At 41.9% G+C, this 15,866-nt stretch overlaps 1 protein-coding gene across 2 annotated transcripts in view; it reads left to right on the plus strand.

Moving 5' to 3' along the window:
- The window catches only part of TOLLIP (toll interacting protein), a 119,689-nt gene that overhangs the window by 80,852 nt on the left and 22,971 nt on the right, over positions 1 to 15,866 (plus strand). For both annotated transcript variants that reach the window (XM_089653533.1, XM_089653534.1), the window contains exons 2-3: positions 5,746 to 5,895; positions 13,190 to 13,372. In XM_089653533.1, coding sequence (XP_089509659.1) covers positions 5,746 to 5,895; positions 13,190 to 13,372 — 333 coding nt within the window. The remainder of the gene's footprint in view (positions 1 to 5,745; positions 5,896 to 13,189; positions 13,373 to 15,866) is intronic.

Here is a 15,866-nt window from a genome sequence, read left to right on the forward strand (position 1 = left end):
TGTGGCCCTTTGACCTCAAACCAGGGAAGTGCATGTCCAGGGTCAGCAACCGTTGATCGCGATCTGTGCTTGCCAACCTGCCATCTCAGAGCATCAGAGTATTTAGGCTGCTTTCACACTGATCCATGGGTGCAGAGCAGTGCACCTGTGGGATAGCTGCACTGAGCCATAGACTCCTGTTATATCCTGCAGGTTTGGTGCGCTTTCTGAAAGTGCACTTTACCTGCAAGATATAATAGAAGTCTATGGCAAAGTGCAGCTAACCCGTAGGAAAGCTGCAGGTGTTCTGTGATGCACCTGCGGTGCAGGAAAACTGCAGTGTTTTCCTTCACCCGCGGTGCAGTAAAGCAGAATGGGTGGCGGGTGCGACATGTAGAGGAACCGATCCTCTCCATTTTCCTCTTGTAACCACTGAAAGACGGCTTTTCCTTCTCTCCCTTCCATCAGCATTCAGTGGCTGCAGGAGGAAAATGTTAATTATGCTATTAAAAAAAAAAAAATGTAAATTATGAACCATTTTATTTCATTGTGGACCGTGGCCAGTTACCCAAACACTTAAAGTGATAGTAAACTGTTATTTTTTTTTTATTATTTTACCTACAGGTGAGCTCATAATAAAGCTTACCTGTAGGTAAAATGAATATCTCCTAAACGTGTACAGTTTTTTTTTTGGAGATATTCTCTTTTTTAAGCTGGAACATGCTCTCTGAAGGAACGGCATATCCATGCCAGTCCTTCAGAGCTGTGTGCCGTGGCCCGGGACTCCCTCACGCATGCGCAGGAGTGATGTCATCGTGGCCTGGCCTGTCAGACAGCCGGAGCTCGCAAACCCGGAAGGAAGCCAGGTGAAGATGGAAGCCTCTACAGCGATGACCGCACGCCACTGGAGAGCTTCATTTTAAGTTAAGTTTTACATAATGTGCTAGTATGTGATGCATACAAGCACATTATGACATTGCCTTGCAGGGGACTTTTTTTTTTTTTTTTTCCCCCTTTACTGCGGTTTAGTACCGCTTTAAGTGGCTGTTGCTCTTCAAAATGTTGAGCATCCCTACCCCACATCCATTTTCTGCTGAAAAGGTGAACTTGCATTTTAAAGTGGTTCTAAAGTCAAAAGATTTTTTACCTTTAAAGTGTTACTAAACCCAGGACCCTGCATTCACTATATCTGGTCTCCCACAGTACACAGAACATGGAAATGCAATTATTTTAGTAAATATGAACTAATAAATATATATAATAAATAAATACCTTTTTTTATCAGCAGTGTATAGCAGTCTTGTGATTTCAGCATAACACTGGTTAAAGCTTGTAGGGGGAGTTTTCTTTCTGCTCTAGGAGCAGTGCTGATTGGCCCTGTGCTGATCACATGCACCTTCCCAAGAAAAAAAAAAAACCCTCTATAGCAATACACACCAAACTGAGCATGTGACCACAGGTTCAGTCTGTATCAGGTGGTCATTTCAACAAGAGGAGGGGCAGAGAAGACAGGATCAGTCTTTTTACACAATGCAGAGGATTAACCCTTTAGGTTCCACGGAGTATAACAAGCATGATTTACTGCATATACAGTACAGACTGATTTTACTGTTTGTAGGTTTAGTAATACTTTTAATGCATTCTGTGCATTAAGGTAAAAACTTTCCACCCGAGGAGCTTTCTGCAGCTGGATTTAGACCCACATTTGCCTCTTGAGCACCAGCATCAAGGATCACGTGTCTGCCGTTTTCATTCTGTTTGAGGCTGTTGGTTTCCCAGTTTTTGATTGAGACCTTTGTACAGGGGGTTCCCTATGTAGCACCCCGTCTCTTGCTTAAGTTAGGGCTCGTTCACACTTGACTTTATTTCTAACTCTTGCCAAATGCCCCTATAGCGTTTGACAGGCGTTAGGTGCTTGCGGAGCGTTTAAAACGCTTCACAAACGCTCCCAAAACGCTCTATGCGTGGTTTTGAGGCGGTTGATAGGTGTTTGCCAAGTGTTAAATCTGCACCACAAACTCCTATAATGAAGTTTAAATGGTATTAACGCTCCGCAAACGCCTCGCAACCGCACCGATAACACTAGCCAGGCGTTTGCGGAGCAGCACCATAGACTTGAATGGGAGGCTTCAACTCCTCCTGACTCGATCAGAGGCGTCAGTTTTGCCGCGATGCGAGCTAGCGCTTCCCTGTGCTGCCATGTGCAAAATTTTCAGAGGCATTTGAGAAGAGTTAAAAACGCTTCCCAAACACCTGTCTGATGCCTGCTGACAAGGCTAGTGTGAACGTAGCCTTAGGCTGGCCATACATTATACAAATATCTGGAGATTTTTGGTTTAGATTTGCCAAAAACCATATAATAGGAGGACAAACCTAAACAACACTTTCAGTTGTATCCAACTAGGCAGGCCCTTGTACTACACAGTTGAAGGTAAATCTAAAGGAAATTGGGCAGAAAATTGGAAGATAAATGTATAATGTATGGCCAGCCTTAGTTTCTGCTATTCATTGCAAATCAAGACCTTGTTCTCCCATCCCTTTTATCTGGTTCATCGAAAGACAGTTTCTCTGAACTGTCTGGATGTGGTACAGGCTGTGCAGGCCCATCTCCCAGCTGGCACTTCTTTCAGAAGCGCTGATTACGTTGTCATCCTGCAGGACCCTGAAAGCGTGCCCCAGCTTCTCGTTCCACTATCTCAGGGCTGCACAGACCATCATTCAAGCTTAAGGATCTCTAGTTTTGCTCTTTTCTGACAAGGCACACTTCACTGGGTTTGTCAGCACTTTCAGCTTTTTGGAATCAAGCACCTGTTCCCCAGATTTTCAAGGCTGCCACATGGTCTGTTGTCCAAACATCCTCCAGGTTGTACCAGGTGGATGTTTCGGTCCTATCTGATGCCAGGTTTGAGCATAATGTCCTTCAGGAGGCACTTTTAGCTGCAGACAGTATCTAGTTGCCTGTTGTTCTTTCTTGGGTCTGTTAATAATTGTTTGCTGTGTTGCCCAGCCCTTGGTTGGACTGCTTTTGGACATTCTGAAAGGCTAAACTTCCTTTATCTCACAATGATCAAGAAAGAAAATAGACGTTTGTTGTCACCATTAAACCTTTCTGGAGCCTATTGAGAGACACAGGTACAACTCTTTTTGTCGTGTTTTTTTTTTTTTTTTTATCTTTTGTCCTGTTTTGCTACAAAACTGTGTCATGCAGGTAGTAGGAAGAGTTACCCTGGGTCAGGCTACAGGTTCTTGTTTTTTCCTCCAGTATCCAATCCTTCTGTTGGGGGCAGGTTACAGGTTAAAGACAAACATTTTGTGCAAAATGCATTGTCTAATTTTATTTTCTTTTTGTGAAAGTATAGTTGTCCTGTATTTGTGTTTCTTTGCATTTTTTTTTCTTGCAATATCTATGCACTTTAAAAACTTTTTAGCAGTTTAAGAAAATTTTACCATCGCATGTGTGCTTTTTTTTGCCATATGCACAAAATTTGAAATTGCAATTGTGTCAAATTGGGTATATTTTTATTCCGCCAGAGTTTGAGTGTACCTATGCAAATGGGTCTTCTAAGTCATGTAGACAGATAACATAGAACATGCTCTGGGACCTCTACTTCTATGGATGTGATACAAGGGGGACATCTAGTGGTTTCATTGCAAATAACATGTTCAGAAATGGCAAAAGCTGTCCTTGCTACAGATGAGCAAGTTACTGACAACTCAGACGTCATTTTAAATGAGTTGAAGGCCTTACTCACAATATGCGTGCGTGTGTGTATATACGTGTGTGTGTGTGTGTGTGTGTGTGTGTGTGTGTGTATATATAAAATATACATACACACACACACACACACACACAGTGTGTAAGTGTGTTTTTATAAGCAGATAAAAAGCAAATTATACGATGTATCATTTTTTATAATATTTGGAATGTACATGGTTTCATCCATGATTACATATCGAGTCTGCGTTTATATGTTAAGTAGTGCTGTTCTCAGCAATTATCTGATTTAAACTAGAGTTGTCACACTTGTGACAGAGTAGTGGTCCTGACACTGGCTGGAATTACTTTGACCTATTCCGGCAGTGAAACATTCCCCTGCTTGCTTGTGTCGCTCATTCACCAGTTAAATGAGCAAAGTGTCATTCTCTCACTAGCAGCTTACCTTTTGAAATCTGGCATGGAAGCAACAGAAAGCATGTGAGTGTTCTTCCTGCATTGTGTAGCAAGAATTCACAACCAACAAAACTGCAAGTGTGGCATTGACCTTAGCTGGTCTGTAGATGGGCAGATGTCTACCTGAGTACAATGAGTGAGGTCACATGTGCCAATCCCAGACAATGTGACAATTCTGAGTGCATATCTTGCAACACAACGTAGAGGAAACACATTTGCATTCTTCTCTTTTCTTCTATTGGCACATATTTATATTTGCAAGTCACAACCCCTCGGGGCATATTGGTTTTTATTAGATTTAAGTGTTGCTATTAACTTTATTTATGCAGTGCCACAGTTTTCTGTAGTGCTTTACAGTTGGTTGTAAACTTGACCCGCATACTGTGTTAGGAAAAAAGACTATAAAGGAAATGAAAGGCATGAGGGCCTGGAATCTGTTTCTGTAAAGCGGAGGTCCACTTTTCTACCACGGTAAAATGCTGATCAAAGGAAAAATAATGTCCACAGCAAAAAGCTTTTATTTTCAGTCTTGCAATAGAAGAAAAAAGATGGCTTGGATCAGGTTGGCTTAGGGAAACATGGATGTTTATCCTTTGGAACTGCGCCCCACTATTTCCTGTCTACTGCGGATAAAGAGTTTAATTGTGGTTTATTTTAAACTGTATGGGTTGTTTTACAAGGTGAGGGTTTACATATACTTTACAATTTTTTTTTTTCTTTGCCCACTTGAATCTTTAATGAAATCGTGAGATAGCAGTTAGTTTATTAGCCAAAGGTGGAATGATACATCAAAGTGGAAGTGTGTTCCCAAATTATCCTGGTTTACTACTGTTTGCTCACTGTCATGGAATAATTGAAGCTGTCCTACAGGCCAGAACTTGTCTACCCAGCCCTCTTCTGTTTATTTCAGAGAATGTTCTGCTTATGTGAACTTGGTGTTTGATCAGTAAGGAATGCTGTCCTTCCCTCCCCATGTTCTTTATCATTCTGCTATCAGTGCAGTACGGTAATGTTGCCGTATGATTCATTAATGCCAAGAGCGTCACCTGAAGCTACTTACACTTGTGGGGCAGGGCAGGACTGCATACATTTTTCATTTAGTCACATCGTATCAGTTATTTCTTATGAAGAAAAGGTAAGGCACTACACGTTCTTGTTCTTTTCCTTACAATATTCAGATTTATTTGTAGAAGGATCTTCTTATAGAATTTTAGACATTCTGTATGACTTTAAAGAGTTTTATTCCTGCCGGAGTTAGGTGATTTTTCTGACTCTAGAATGATAGCCATGGAAAAGGAAAAAGATACAGATCCAAATTGCTACTTGCATTTATTAAATTCAGGGCCCAACACTGGAAGGCAAATTAACTGATCAGAGAGCACCATCCTTTTGCTTTATTCAACGTATTTTATCGAAGTCAAAGAGCTGTACTCGAAGTGCATGACAGCCTTTGAAAAGTCGTTGTTAAACTTGAGTTTGGCTAGTTTCTAGATATGTATGTTCTATGTTATTACTGCTCTTGTCTTAGTGTTGCCTGTAGTGAATTCAGTGCAGCACAACTGTTATAATATTCCTTCCTTTTTTTGTGTGTGCAGGTGTTTATTGGTGATCTCCCCCAGGACTTCCTGCGCATCACACCCACCCAACAGCAACAGCAAATCCAGTTGGATGCCCAGGCTGCACAGCAGCTACAATATACAGGATCAATGGGGACTATGGGCCGGGTCAGCATCACTGTGGTGCAGGTAGGTAACCATACGATTGCTAGGTAATTGACATTTATGTGTGGTGTGCATATGACTTGATGTTAAAGGTTAACTTGGCTTATCTTAAGGCGTTCAAGCAGTCGTAGGCGGTAAATAGGATGTCTCAGTAAGAGTGCCTTTTCCTCAGCACAGCCTGCACACTTTACTGTTAACTACCCCACATTGCTGCTGTTATAACCAGCACTTCCTGTGGTCTCTTGATGTTGTCTTAGATGGGAGTGTTAAAGTACAACTATAGGCAAAATGTTGTTTTTTTTTTTCCCTTTTCATTTTGGATAGCACAAGGGAGGGTTATAACTCCTGTCAGATTTGTGTTCCATTGCTGAGATTTCCCTTCACTTCCTGCCCCATAGCCACACAGGAAGTGAGAAAAATCCCTGGGAATTAGGGGAATTCCTTGGGGTTGCCCAGAACTAGTGTCCCCATTGAAGATTTCACCTCTTTTACTTTTCTGGGGATGTCCCAAAATTTGGGATTTTCTTTTACTTGCAGTGATAATGGTAAACAGGACAAATAGAGAGGGTGAATCTCCCTAACAAGGGCACAGACAGCAATAAAAACTGACAAGGTCTAATCCCTCTCCACTCTGTCCAAAAGTCAAAAACAAAGTTTTGCTTTTAGTTATATTTTAAGGGTATTAGTAGATTTGAATACAAATAACAAATTGAGGGCAAACTCCAGCTAACACTTTATAATCAGTCTCCACAAACAGTTTTTTCCTTTTGGGACCAAGGTTATACATGAATAAAGTCTGATCATTTGAATCACCCCTGCCCAGTGGTAAATGGATGGTCTCATCTGTGTAAGCTGATACATTCTGCTAGAGCTTGACGTTCTAAAAAACAGCAGTTACTGGCTGAATCAGCAGATGAAAATAGAACAAAGAAAGCCAAACAAAAGGAACATAATGCAGCCATCACATCTAAAGAATTGGTAAGCTGTAGGCATGCACTGGTACCGGTTTTTTGATTGGCGAGTACAAGTGCCGATACTTTCGATCAAGTACACGCTGATACTTTGCGGGGAGATTTGCGTCAATACAAAATGTAGGAACGCAAATTGCACTGCAAATAATAGCATGTGATTTGAACAGGAATGCAGTGCCATTCCTGTCCAAATTGTATGCGGTTTTCCCACTGCTCCTGTGTGAACCCAGGCTTTTCATAGCCTGAATTCACACAGAAGCGGTGAGAGAAACCTCCCTGCACCGATCCCATGCTGTCACACAAGGAAAGGCTGCTTCACAGGTCTGGGGACTTGAAATCCCCGTGGATTTCTCTCCTCTCCTTGCAGACGAGTATAGGCTAGACAGCTTCTGACTGGTCGGCACCTTGACTGTGCTGACCAATTTAAAGCTGTCTAGCCCGTACTGTCATCCCTGCAGAAAGGAGATTTCAAATCCCCAGACCTAATAAATGTTTGATACCACATTAACTAAATTAGAACTCTGGCCTGACTATAGAAATTTAAATATTTACAGTGAGGAACAGAAGTATTTGAACACCCTGCGATTTTGCAAGTTCTCCCACTTAGAAATCATGGAGGGGTCTGAAATTCACATTGTAGGTGCATTCCGACTCTGAGACAGAATCTAAAAAAAAGAAATTCAGGAAATCACATTGTATAATGTTCAAAGCTTGGAATTTTTTGGTTTTTTTTTATAACCTAACCCTGCTTTAAACCTCTCCACAACTTTAACCCTGACCTGTCTGGTGTGTTCCTTGTCCTTCATGATGCGGTTTGTTCACTAATGTTCTCTAAAAACCTCTGAGGGCTTCACAAAACAGCTGTATTTATACTGAGATTAAATTACACAGAGGTAGACTATTTACTAATTTGGTGACTTCTGAAGGCAATTGGTTCCTCTAGATTTTAGTTAGGGGTATCAGAGTAAAGGGGGCTGAATACAAATGCACACTACACTTTTCAGATACTTATTTGTAAAAAATTTTGAAAACCATTCATCATTTTCCTTCCACTTCACAATTATGTGCCACTTTGTGTTGGTCTATCACATAAAATCCCAATAAATACATTTATGTTCCAGGTTATCCCGCTGATGTCCATTGAAGAGGGGTCAATCCGTACCATTTATTTCAGAACCTATTACTGCAGCCCCCCCCCCCCAGCTTTCTCATGTGTGTCCCTTCAGAAACCGACTCTCCCAGGAGTATCCATCTCCTTATCCAGCATTGCATTCAGTGGTTCCTACTGCTGAACCCTAGAGTTTTAAAATGTCCTCCTTACCAATGGTTAAAAATATGTTCAGTGAGGAAATTCAGGAAATCACATTGTATAATTTTTAAAGAATTTATTTGTCTTGCACTGCTGAACATAAGTATTTGAACACCTGAGAAAATCAGTGTTAATATTTGGTACAGAAACCTTTGTTGCAATTACAGAGGTCAAACATTTTCCTGTAGTTCTTTACCAGGTTTGCACACACTGCAACGGGGATTTTGGCCCACTCCTCTACACAGATCCCCTCTAGATCTGTCAGGTTTCGGGACTGTCACTGAGCAACATGGAGTTTCAGCTCCCTCCAAAGATGTTCTATTGGATTTAGGTCTTGAGACTGGCTAGGCCAATCCAGAACCTTGATATGCTTCTTACGGAGCCACTCCTTGGTTATCCTGTCTGTGTGCTTCGGGTCGTTGTCATGTTGGAAGACACAGCCACAACCCATCTTCAATGCTCTGACTGAGGGAAGGAGGTTGTTGCTCAAAATCTCACAATAAATGGCCTCATTCATCCTCTCCTTAATAGCACCCCCAAATCATGATATTACCACCTCCATGCTTCACAGTAGGGATGGTGTTCTTGGGATGCAACTCATCCTTTTTCCTCCAAACACGACAACTGGTCTCTACTTTGGTCTCATCTGACCACATGACTTTCTCCCATGCCTCCTCTGGATCATCCAGATGGTCATTGACAAACTTCAGATGGGCCTGGGCATAAGATGACTTGAGCAGGGGAACCTTCCGTGCAATGCATGATTTGAAACCATGACGGCGTAGTGATTTGAAACCATGACAGTGACCTTTGAAACTGTGGTCCCAGCTCTCTTCATGTCATTGACCAGCTTCTCCCTTGTAGTTCTGGGCTGATTCCTCACCTATCTTATCAGTGATACTCCACGAGGTGAGATCTTGCATGGAGCCCCAGTCCGAGGAATACTGACAGTCGTCTTTAGCCTCTTCCATTTTCTAACAATTGCTCCAACAGTTGATCCATTTTCACCAAGTTGCTTGGCAATTGCCCCGTAGCCCTTTCCAGCCTTGTGGAGGTCCACAATTTTGTCTCTGGTGTCTTTTGACAGCTCTTTGGCCTTGCCCATGGTAGTAGTTGGCGTCTGACTGACTGTGGGGTGAACAGGTGTCTTTAAAGAGCTCAGACAGGTGCTACTAAGTTAGATTAATGAGTGGAGTAGAGGTGGACTTTTGAAAGGCACAGTAACAGGTCTTTGAGAGCCAGAATTCTTGCTGTTTCTTAGGTGTTCAAATACTTATGTTCAGCAGTGCAAGACAAATACATTCTTTAAAAATCATACAATGTGATTTCCTGAATTTTTCTTTTTTAATTCTGTCTCTGAGTGGGAATGTACCTACAATGTGAATTTCAGACCCCTCCATGATTTCTAAGTGGGAGAACTTGCAAAATCGCTGGGTGTTCAAATACTTCTGTTCCTCACTGAACATATTTTTAACCATTGGTAAGGAGGACATTTTAAAACTCTAGGGTTCAGCAGTAGGAACCACTGAATGCAATGCTGGATAAGGAGATGGATACTCCTGGGAGAGTCGGTTTCTGAAGGGACACACATGAGAAAGCTGGGGGGGGGGGGCTGCAGTAATAGGTTCTGAAATAAATGGTACGGATTGACCCCTCTTCAATGGACATCAGCGGGATAACCTGGAACATAAATGTATTTATTGGGATTTTATGTGATAGACCAACACAAAGTGGCACATAATTGTGAAGTGGAAGGAAAATGATGAATGGTTTTCAAAATTTTTTACAAATAAGTATCTGAAAAGTGTAGTGTGCATTTGTATTCAGCCCCCTTTACTCTGATACCCCTAACTAAAATCTAGAGGAACCAATTGCCTTCAGAAGTCACCAAATTAGTAAATAGTCTACCTCTGTGTAATTTAATCTCAGTATAAATACAGCTGTTTTGTGAAGCCCTCAGAGGTTTTTAGAGAACATTAGTGAACAAACCGCATCATGAAGGACAAGGAACACACCAGACAGGTCAGGGTTAAAGTTGTGGAGAGGTTTAAAGCAGGGTTAGGTTATAAAAAAAAAACAAAAAATTCCAAGCTTTGAACATCTCATGAAGCACTGTTCAGTCCATTAACTGAAAATGGAAAGAGTATGGCACAACTGCAAACCTACCAAGACATGGCCGTCCACCTAAACAGACAGACAGGCTGGGCAAGGAGAGCATTAATCAGAGAAACAGTCAAGAGGCCCACGGTAACTCTGCAGGAGCTTCAGAGATCCAGAGCTTAGATGGGAGAATCTGTCCACAGGACATTTATTAGTCGTGCACTCCACAAATCTAACTTTTATGGAAGACTGGCAAGAAGAAAGCCATTGTTGAAAGCCATAAGATGTCCCGTTTGCAGTTTGCGAGAAGCCATGTGGGGGACACAGCAAATATCAGATGAGACCAAAATTGAACTTTTTAGCCTAAAAGCAAAACGCTATGTGTGGCAGAAAACGAGCAATGCACATCACCCTGAACGCACCATCCCCACCATGAAACGTGGCAGCATCATGTTGTGGGGATGCTTTTCTCCAGCAGGGATAAGAAAGCTGGTCAGATTTGATGGGAAGATGGATGGAGCCAAATACAGGGCAATCTTAGAAGAAAACCTGTTAAGAGTCTGCAAAAGACTTGAGACTGGGGCGGAGGTTTATCTTCCAGCAGGACAACTACCCTAAACATACAGCCAGAGCTACAATGGAATGGTTTAGTTCAAAGCATATTCATGTGTTAGAATGGCCCAGTCAAAGTCCAGACCTAAATCCAATTGAAAATCTGTGGCAAGACTAAAATTGCTGTTCAGGCTCTTCATCCAATCTGACAGAGCTTGAGCTATTTTGCAAAGAAGAATGGGCATCAATGTCACTCTAGATGTGCAAAGCTGGTAGAGACATACCCAAAATGACTTGCAGCTGTAATTGCAGTGAAACGTGGTTCTTCAATGTACTCAGGGGGCTGAATACAAATGCATGCCACACTTTTCAGATATTTATTTGTAAAAAATTTTGAAAACCATTTATCATTTTCCTTCCACTTCACAATTATATGCCACTTTGTGTTGGTCTATCACATAAAATCCCAATAATATACGTTTACAGTGAGGAACAAAAGTATTTGAACACCCTGCGATTTTGCAAGTTCTCCCACTTAGAAATCATGGAGGGGTCTGAAATTCACATTGTTGGTGCATTCCCACTCTGAGAGACAGAATTAAAAAAAAAAAATTCAGGAAATCACATTGTATGATTTTTAAAGAATTTGTCTTGCACTTCTGAACATAAGTGTTTGAAAACCTAAGAAACAGCAAGAATTCTGGCTCTCAAAGACCTGTTACTGTACCTTTTTAAAAAGTCCACCTCTTCTCCACTCATTAATCTAACTTAGTAGCACCTGTCTGAGCTCTTTAAAGACACCTGTCCACCCCACAGTCAGTCAGACGCCAACTACTACCATGAGCAAGACCAAGGAGCTGTCAAAAGACACCAGAGACAAAATTGTGGACCTCCACAAGGCTGGAAAAGGCTACGGGGCAATTGCCAAGCAACTTGGTGAAAATAGATCAACTGTTGGAGCAATTGTTTGAAAATGGAAGAGGCTAAAGACGACTGTCAGTCTTCCTCAAGCTGGGGCTCCTTGCAAGATCTCACCTCGTGGGGTATCACTGATAAGATAGGTGAGGAATCAGCCCAGAACTACAAGGGAGGAGCTGGTCAATGACAAGAGAGCTGGGACCACAGTTTCAAAGGTCACTGTCGGTAGAACACTACGCCGTCATGGTTTCAAATTGTGCATTGAAGGTTCCCCTGCTCAAGTCATCACATGTCCAGGCCCGTCTGAAGTTTGCCAATGACCATCTGGATGATCCAGAGGAGGCATGGGAGAAAGTCATGTGGTCAGATGAGACCAAAGTAGAACTTTTTGGTCTAAACTTCAGTCGTCGTGTTTGTAGGAAAGGATGAGTTGCATCCCAAGAACACCATCCCTACTGTGAAGCATGGGGGTTGTAACATCATGCTTTGGGGGTGCTATTAAGGAGAGGATGAATGGGGCCATTTATTGTGAGATTTTGAGCAACAACCTCCTTCCCTCAGTCAGAGCATTGAAGATGGGTCGTGGCTGGGTCTTCCAACATGACAACGACCCGAAGCACACAGCCAGGATAACCAAGGTGTGGCTTCGTAAGAAGCATATCAAGGTTCTGGAGTGACCTAGCCAGTCTCCAGACCTAAATCCAATAGAACATCTTTGGAGGGAGCTGAAACTCCGTGTTGCTCAGCGACCGCCCCGAAACCTGACAGATCTAGAGGAGATCTGTGTGGAGGAGTGGGCCAAAATCCCTGCTGCAGTGTGTGCAAACCTGGTCAAGAACTACAGGAAACGTCTGACCTCTGTAATTGCAAACAAAGGCTTCTGTACCAAATATTAACACTGCTTTTCTCAGGTGTTGAAATACTTATGTTCAGCAGTGCAAGACAAATAAATTCTTTAAAAATCATACAATGTGATTTTCAGAATTTTTCTTTTAATTCTGTTTCTCAGAGTGGGAATGCACCTATAATGTGAATTTCAGACCCCTCCATGATTTCCATGAAGTGGGAGAACTTGCAAAATCGCAGGGTGTTCAAATACTTCTGTTCCTCACTGTATGTTTTCGGTTGTAGCATGACAAAATGTGGAAAATTTCAAGGGGTATGAATACTTTTTCAAAGCACTGTAAGTTATTTGAATTGTATAACATTAAAAAAGGTTACAGTCTTGCTGCGCATTTTTGTGGCGAAAGTAGCTCTAGAGTGGATTGTCTGTCTGTTATCACATTTTATCAGTTATTCTCTTGCAGATTTTTATTCACACAAATGCATGCCTAAAATCTGGACACAGCCCATAAGGAAGAAGGACTCATTCAGTTTTCTATGACATTAATGCACATTAGAATGTATAACTGATGAAGATCCTTGTAGCTGTGTATCATAGCAGTTGATAATTCATGTCTTTATGTAGGCCAAGCTCGCAAAGAACTATGGTATGACACGAATGGATCCATACTGCAGGATACGTTTGGGGTATGCAGTGTATGAGACTCCCACGGCACATAATGGTGCCAAAAATCCCAGATGGAACAAGGTGATCCAGTGTACTGTACCACCGGGAGTTGATTCCTTCTACCTGGAAATCTTTGATGAGGTTAGAATGTGTTGCATATTAAATATATATATTTGTGGGTATGTATGTGTGTGTGTATGTTAATATATGTCCTTACACCAGCAGCCTTGCTAATATACAATTTTTGTATAAGTACATGAAAGCTTGCATTTTTATTTTTTAATTTTTTTTTTATTCTTCTGTCCTAACTTTTCATTAATCGCTTCCCGTCCACTGTGCGTATGTAGCAAATTTACACTGTTATACAAGCTGTACACTCATTACTTGACATTGTAGCAAAGTTTAATTTCTTCAGTGTTGTCACATGAAAACACACACACCCCTCACATTTTTGTAAATATGTTATTCTATCTTTTCATGTGACAACACTGAAGAAATGAGACTTTGCTACAACGTAAAGTAATGAGTGTACAGCTTGTATATCAGTGTAAATTTGCTGTCCCCTCAAAATAACTCAACACACAGCCATTAATGTCTAAACCGCTGGCAACAAAAGTGAGTCACCCCTAAGTGAAAATGTCCAAATTGGGCCCAAATAGCCATTTTCCCTCCCCGGTGTCATGTGACTCGTTAGTGTTTCAAGGTCTTAGGTGTGAATGGGGAGCAGGTATGTTAAATTTGATGTTATTACTCTCTCTCTCATACTGGTCACTGGAAGTTCAACAGGGCACCTCATGGCGAACTGTGAGGATCTGAAAAAAAAAAAATTGTTGATCTACATAAAGATGGCCTAGGCTATAAGAAGATTGCCAAGACCCTGAAACTGAGCTACAGCATGGTGGCCAAGACCATACAGCGGTTTTACAGGACAGATTCCACTCAGAACAGGCCTTACCATGGTCGACCAAAGAAGTTGAGTGCACGTACTCAGCGTCATATCCAGATGTTGTCTTTGGGAAATAGACGTATGAGTGCTGCCAGCATTGCTGCAGAGGTTAAAGGGGTGGGGGGTCAGCCTGTCAGTGCTTAGACCATACACCACACACTGCATCAAATTGGTCTGCATGGCTGTCATCCCAGAAGGAAGCCTCTTCTAAAGATGATGCACAAGAAAGCCTGCAAACAGTTTGCTGAAGACAAGCAGACTAAGGACATGGATTACTGGAACAATGTCCTGTGGTCTGATGAGACCAAGATAAACTATTTGGTGTCAAGCGTGTGTGGTGACAACCAGGTGAGGAGTACAAAGAAAAGTGTGTCTTGCCTACAGTCAAGTATGGTGGTGGGAGTGTTCTGGTCTGGGGCTGCATGAGTGCTGCCGCCACTGGGGAGCTACAGTTCACTGAGGGAACCATGAATACCAACATGTACTGTGACATACTGAAGCAGCGCATGATCCCCTCCCTTCGGAGAGTGGGCCGCAGGGCAGTATTCCAACATAACGACCCCAAACACACCTCCAAGATGACCACTGCCTTGCTAAAGAAGCTGAGGGTAAAGGTGATTGACTGGCCAAGCATGTCTCCAGACCTAAACCCTATTGAGCATCTGTGGGGCATCCTCAAACGAAAGGTGGAGGAGCGCAAGGTCTCTAACATCCACCAGCTCCGTGATGTCGTCCTGGAGGAGTGGTAGAGGACTCCAGTGGCAACCTGTGAAGCTCTGGTGAACTTCATGCCCAAGAGGGTTAAGGCAGTGTTGGAAAATAATGGTGGCCACACAAGATATTGACACTTTGGGCCCACTTTGGACATTTTCACTTAGGGGTGTACTTACTTTTGTTGCCAGCGGTTTAAACATTTTAATGGCAGTGTTGTCACATGAAAAGATATAATAAAATATTTACAAAAATATATTGTTTGTGGGCTCTATTTTTTTTAAACAGGGACCCTAGAGAATACAATGGTGGGTGTTGCAATTTTTATGTCACGTGGTATTTGCGCAGTGGTTTTTCAAATGCACATCTTTAGGAAAAAATACACTTTAATGAATTTTAGTGCATACAAATACAATAAAATGCCTAATTTTTAGAAATATTTAAAAGATGTTATGTCAAGTAAATAGATACCAGACATACCACACATTAAAATTGTGCACGCCTATGGAACGGCAACAAACTACGGTAAATTTAAATTATTCATAAACGATGCTTTAAAAGCTTTTTCAGGTTACATCTTTAGCTTTACTCAGGAGGTCTAGTGGTAGAATTATTGTTCTGTCTCTGACGTTCGTGGCGATACCTCACATGTGTGGTGCAATCCCTGTTTAATTATGCGTGCAGGACCGACACTTTAAATTCTTTTTTTCTATTTTTACACGGTACCTTTTTACATCTTTTTTTGATCACATGGGATGAACAACATTCTTTGTGATGGCATGGGCCTTGGCATGTCCTCTTTATGGAGAAATCTAGGGTGTGTGAGATTCCAGATTTCTCATCCGGCCTCCAAAGCAGCAGATCGGTTTGATCTGCTGCTATACAAGCAGTCGATGGCTTCTAAAGAAAGCGATTGAAACCAGAAGTGATTAAATCCTCGTTGCGTTCGGTTTTAGACGTCACACAGTGGGAGTAACA

Source organism: Staurois parvus, unplaced genomic scaffold (assembly GCF_062004578.1).
Source record: "Staurois parvus isolate SC_StPar_1 unplaced genomic scaffold, SC_StPar_1.0 ptg000715l, whole genome shotgun sequence".
Lineage (NCBI taxonomy): Eukaryota > Metazoa > Chordata > Amphibia > Anura > Ranidae > Staurois > Staurois parvus.